Below are 6,465 nucleotides of genomic sequence, written 5' to 3'. Positions count from 1 at the left end.
TGAATATATATATATATATATATATATATATATATATATATATGCATATATCATATGTCATATATCCTAATTATATATATTTTTATATATACAGATCTCGGTAGGAAGCGAAAGCTTTAGCTCTCATCAACACACCCCTTAACAGGTTTACAGGAGCAATTTACGGCTCTCTTAAAAATATAATTTTTTCTCTTAAAAGTATAACTATTGTTATAACTAAAATGAAAAACACAAAAAGTCATTTTTAAAGTTAAAAAAAAAAATTATTTGCGATGCTTCTTAAATAGCACAACTGTTGCAAAAAAAAAAAAAAAGAGCCATGATTGAAATGCATATGTTTTTGATTAGATTTTTTGATAAATATAAAATTATTACACTCTAAATTAAATTGATAAAATATTAAATTACAGTGTAATAATTTTTATTTTATGTAATGAATTATGTAAATTAAACACTTTAATATATTATTCACTTTTATTGCACAATTTTTAATTGTTGTAATAATTGTTAAAATGCCTGCATTTAATTACAATAAGAAAATATAAAACATTTTTTATAAACAGTAAAAACTTTTATAGCTCTTTTCAAATTTTTTTATTAAATAAGTAATTTTGTTAATAAATAAATGGATAACTTTAAATAATTAAGGTATTAGCCAGGAATATATTTTTTGCTGTGTTTTTGCAATATATTTATTATTTTTGTTCGATAAAGTTATTAAAATTGTCCTGTTATTTCACAGGGACCTCCTGTATATATATATATATATATATATATATATATATATATATATATATATATATATATATATATATATATATATATATATATATATATATATATATATATATATATATATATATATATATATATATATATATATACATTCCTACAGTTTGACATCTAAATTTACTATTTGTGGTAAAAAGCAGCTCTACATTTTCTTTTTAACAGAACCGTGGAACTTACTTCCAATTGAAGTTGTAACAGCAAAGTCGGTTAAATTTGTTAAAAGAGCTCTTGATTGCTGGCTGAGTAGCAATCAAGCATAACTGTAGTTATAGTGTGTGCGAGGTCACACTCACTGAATTTGTCAAGCACACCATTAACTTCTATTACTACTACTACTACTACTACTACTATTGTTATCTATTATTTGATTCTTTGTGTTTAAAAAAGACAAAATTATGTTAAAGCCATTAAATTCAACTGAGGACACTAATTAAACTTATCATTTTTTAAAAACCATAAAAGCGCTAACTAATAGACTGGAATGTTTTTAAAACATTCAAAAACAATAAATCTATTGAGGTTCTAGCCTTTCTTTCTGTTTTTTTGCTAGATTTTAACTATGCTTAACTGCTTTAAAAAAAATGTAGAAGTAATCAAAATCACATTGATTTTTGTCAACCAACAGAACTATAAATAGAAGAGACAAGTGATGAACGGGTAATTGGGATTGTAGAAGCAAGATGTTGGGACAATATTCTTAATTTGAAAAAATGCAATAACTGATACTAAAACAAAATAGTCAAACATTTTACTTTAATAATAGATTATTAATTTATAGTTATAATAAATATATAAATTATATGTTAAATATGTAAACATATGTTTTAAGTACACATATATAACATATAATTTTTAAATGCATATATATAAAGTATATGTGATCATATATATTATATATGTGTGCATATCATATACTTTAATATAGTATATATGCACAAATATTTATATATATATATATATATATATATATATATATATATATATATATATATATATATATATATATATATATATATATATATATATATATATATGTATATATATATATATATATATATATATATATATATATATATATATATATATATATATATATATACATATATATAATATTATAATATAATATATAATATTAGGTATAATACTTCTATTCTTTATAAATACTAATTAGGAACTTTATATTATATTATATTTTTTTATTATCTATTATTTTATTATTACTTATTATATTATCATTTATTATATATATATATATATATATATATATATATATATATATATATATATATATATATATATATATATATATATATATATATATATATATATATATATATACATATATATATATATATATATATATATATATATATATATATATATATATATATATATATATATATATATATATATATATATATATATATATATATATATATATATATATATATATATATATATATATATATATATATAGTATAATAAATATACTTTACATATATATTTATATAGTCATGATAATAAATAATATTGATATTATAAAGATATTTTAAATTTTTAGTTATATTATAAATTTCTAACATTCTTTATAAATTATAAGTTATACGTTCTAAAGATAGTTAGAGTTTAATTAAATAAATAGTTTTAACATAACTGAAAAGATAAAATGGAAAAAAGAATAAAATAATTAAGATAAATCTCTGTTTTGGAAAAATACTTTATGATATATAACAGGTGTCAACCTCAATTTTTAGAACTGTTTTTTAAAAATAACATGTTTTTTGTCTGTAATTATTTCCACTTGTCTTCCTAATACCGCCGTTTTTAATACAGGGGCGCAGGAGACCGATACTATTTTTGTGGGCGCATGATCTTTAACTACTTTTGTAGGCGCATGATCTTTACTATTTTTGTGGGCGCATTGTCTTAACATTTTTGTCTCTATATTAGGGTAATACATATTTTATCGATTTTTGATATTGAACTCTCACCTTGATTTGAAAAAATACCATTTATATAAAAATAAGTTTGAGCTTAAAAAAGTATGTGTTTATTATTTTTTGGGTTCTCACCCACCCGGATAAACTTAGCCTAAGATTTGGAAACAAAAATGCTTAGTTGGCATAGACGAAAAACTAAAACTAAACTCTGATTTTTGCACTCGTTTGCTTGAGAACTATGTTACTAATGTGCATGTTGGTAACATGCACATTATGAAATATGAAATATGAAATGAGAAACAGGATCTATTTTGAGGTAACAATCCAGATCTTATTGCTGTTACAATTCTGTATCCGTAAGACTGATGAGCCGAAAGATCCTTATTGTCTGGCAAAACAATAAGTGGTTCACCTAAAGTTACTTTTTCAAAGATTTGTTTGCGACCAGATCTGCAACCGTATCAAGCAGTTTTCCTAAAAATTTACAAAAATTAACTACCCTTGTTTTAAAACTAAACATAAACAGGAAAGGACGGCACACTCTACAATATCATCCACTGTCTAAAATATTTAAAAATCGACTTTTTTTTTAAAAACAACTTTTGCAAAAAACCCTTTTGTGTTTATTTTTATACCTTTTTAAACAAAAATTATATTTTTATAAAGTTCAACACTATTTACAATTTTTTTTCTATATTTATGTCATTTTCTTGTTCAAAACCAAGCAAGACATCTTTTTTTTTTGTTTTTTTTTTCCAGATTCAGGTTCCCAATAAAACACTTCACCAAAATGAACTCCCCTTCCTTTGAAAATTTGATGAAAATATGAAAAAATGACTCTACCGTCACGTTCTCTGTATAAAATATGAAAAAAGTGCCAAATTTTTGTAAAAATACCCTTCGCAAAAACTCACTTTCTAAGTAAATTTTTATGACTTTTTGATATTAAATTTTTTTAAAATTCAACATAGCAATTATTATGTTTAATAAAAATTTAAAAAAATATTTTTTTTGGAAACATTTAATTTCCCCTATGTTAATAAGTCATTTTTTAGTCATTTTTCCGTTCTAAACAACGCTGACCCACCCAGCATGACATTATTTTAAAATTTTTTTATTTTACAGATTTGGAATCCCAATAAAATGCTTCACCAAAAGTAACCCTGCCGGTTTATGTTTTAAGTTTTATTATGATTACAACAGTTTTACAAACGGTAATAAAAGATTTGAAAATAAGATAAAATATCTATAAATGTTGTTTAAATGTAACTATTTTTTTGTGTGTTTTGCTTTGTTACTTTTTGTTCTTTTTTTTTACATTTATTTTTTTGGCCTTTGTCACTCTCCTCGATTTATTCTTTATTGTTTTATAAAGAGAGGTTGTAAGAGAGTGAACGCGTAAAGTAGTTAAAGATCTCCTACTTCTTTTTTAAAAATAAATTTAGCGTTGCGTAACTTATGGACGAGTTATATTAAAATAAGTACAAACTTATGGACGAGTTATTTAAAATAAATTACAAACACAGGTGTAGTAAAAGTGTGCGTATAAAAACTGGCACGCAAAAATGTCATTCTTTTTAAAAATTGTTAATTTTTGAATGTGATGCTTAAACATAAATAGAATCAATGTGAAAACAGTATTGTTAGATTAAAAATATAAACTAACCTAACTACGTTAAATCGTTACCAGGCTAATCTTTTAAACAACACTTTAATTTTGCCAAACATATCTTCAAGATTCCAGTTGTAAAATGACTTGGTAGTAAAAATTATTAAAAGCATTAAATCTTTGCAAATTTCGCCTATTACTTGATGAAATTAAAGAAAAATTTTCTGATCTGCCGTATAAAAATGTCTGTTGTTTATATAGGGAAAGGGCATTCTTAAACGTTTTGGTCACGGTATCGATATTAAAACAGTGTTTGTTATCAAAACGTTTCAAATAACCCGAGTTTAACATTAGCACTTGATTACAAAAATTTTATTTTGCAAGAGGTATGACAGCGTATCTTAACAATCTCAACACAATTTTGCTAGGACAAGACAGGACTGCACTTTTGACTTTAGAAAATAAAATTTCTTTTGAAACTCAAATATCTATACTATTTTAAGAAATTAGTAATAGGCACTTTAGTCCCTTTCATAAACTTTAGATATAATTAACCTGAAATGTTACTTTTAATTTTATTGCATTTAAAATGTTAATCTTGTTTCAAAATGGGTTCAATCAATTTTGTAGTACTTTTGGTTATTAAGAAATTTGCATTTTTATACTTCATGATTTGACATATTTTAGACAAAAAAAACCGTAATTTTAAATTCAGTTTTTTTTTAATTATTATTTTTTTTGTCATTAGCGTAAATGACAAAAACTTTAAGCAACAACTTAAGGCAATAATCAATCTGTTATTTTTCATGCATAAACTTTTAAACAGTAATAAACAAATAAAACAACCTTTAATTCACAACTGACTAAACTTTAGAACAACAAAAATAAGCATGCACATTAATACAATTATAGCCCTGATTTTACTTTATTGAAAAATTAGAACATCAAATTGTGAACAATTTAAACACAAGGTTGACAAGTTTTCAATTTTCTCAAATATCATATTTAATATATAATTAACAATATTAGTTGTTTTTTTTACAATTAAATACGTAAAATAAGCTTTTACAATACCTTTCCATTTTCAAGGTCAACAACCAATGGAAAAGTCTTTACTTGATTTTCAAGGTCAACAACCAATGGAAAAGCCTTTACTTGATTTTCAAGGTCAACAACCAATGGAAAAGTCTTTACTTGATTTTCAAGGTCAACAACCAATGGAAAAGTCTTTACTTGATTTTCAAGGTCAACAACCAATGGAAAAGTCTTTACTTGATTTTCAAGGTCAACAACCAATGGAAAAGTCTTTACTTGATTTTCAAGGTCAACAACCAATGGAAAAGTCTTTACTTGATTTTCAAGGTCAACAACCAATGGAAAAGTCTTTACTTGATTTTCAAGGTCAACAACTAATGGAAAAGTCTTTACTTGATTTTCTTCAGTCTCATAGACTACATCAAACAAAGTTTTTTTTAAATTTGGGATAACTTGTTTATTCTGTTTTTTAGTGTTGACTTATAATAAATTTTCCAACAAGATAATTAAGATCATTTAAAACATCAGGCAAGACGTTTAATTTTTGTTGATTGGCTAACTGAGACAGTCTTGCATTCTTCAATTTTTCACATAACTCTTCTTTTTGTTTCAAAATCAAAATATCTCGTTCTTTTCTTTCTTTAAGAGAAATCTTTCTCTCAATGGGCTCTGGAAAACTCCTTGCTCTAATAATTGATTGCAAATTACTGAATAACTCATAGTTTGTAAAGTTTATTCTCTTACCACCAAGCATTTTAGTTTTGTAAAAATATTTAGGTTCACATTTTGCTTCCATAACATACCTATAAAAATCCAACTGTGCTCCTAATATTTTTTTGGTTTTTACGGTGTCACCTAACAATACATATTCATCATCTGCTTTTTTTGAAGTCGACCACACCTTTGTTCTTAATTTTAACAACTCATTTACCGATTTACCTTTTTTAAAGAAAGCTTTATTTTCAGCTGCTTTTTTAGCTTTATATTTTTCAGACAATCTTTCACTCATTTCAAACTTTAATTCTAAATTGCGTAGTTTGTATTTATCTTTCATTTTATTAAAGTTACTTGAAGCTTTTATAAGCAACT

The 6,465-nt window shown here is 23.6% G+C and overlaps 1 protein-coding gene across 1 annotated transcript; it reads left to right on the top strand.

Annotated features, from left to right (window-relative positions):
* Positions 1-5,441: 5,441 nt before the first annotated feature.
* LOC136085387 (FMRFamide-like neuropeptides 7) lies at positions 5,442-5,828 on the top strand. The gene has a single exon (XM_065806689.1). The coding sequence runs from the start codon at positions 5,442-5,444 to the stop codon at positions 5,826-5,828; it is 387 nt and encodes a 128-aa protein (XP_065662761.1).
* Positions 5,829-6,465: the final 637 nt, after the last annotated feature.

The sequence above is a fragment of the Hydra vulgaris genome, chromosome 09 (genome assembly GCF_038396675.1).
Source record: "Hydra vulgaris chromosome 09, alternate assembly HydraT2T_AEP".
Taxonomy (NCBI): domain Eukaryota; kingdom Metazoa; phylum Cnidaria; class Hydrozoa; order Anthoathecata; family Hydridae; genus Hydra; species Hydra vulgaris.
This window is presented reverse-complemented; position numbering and strand designations above follow the sequence as displayed.

Excerpts from the sequence above, each read along its gene's own strand:
- LOC136085387 (XM_065806689.1), top strand. The coding sequence starts at position 5,442 with ATGGAAAAGTCTTTACTTGATTTTCAAGGTCAACAACCAATGGAAAAG.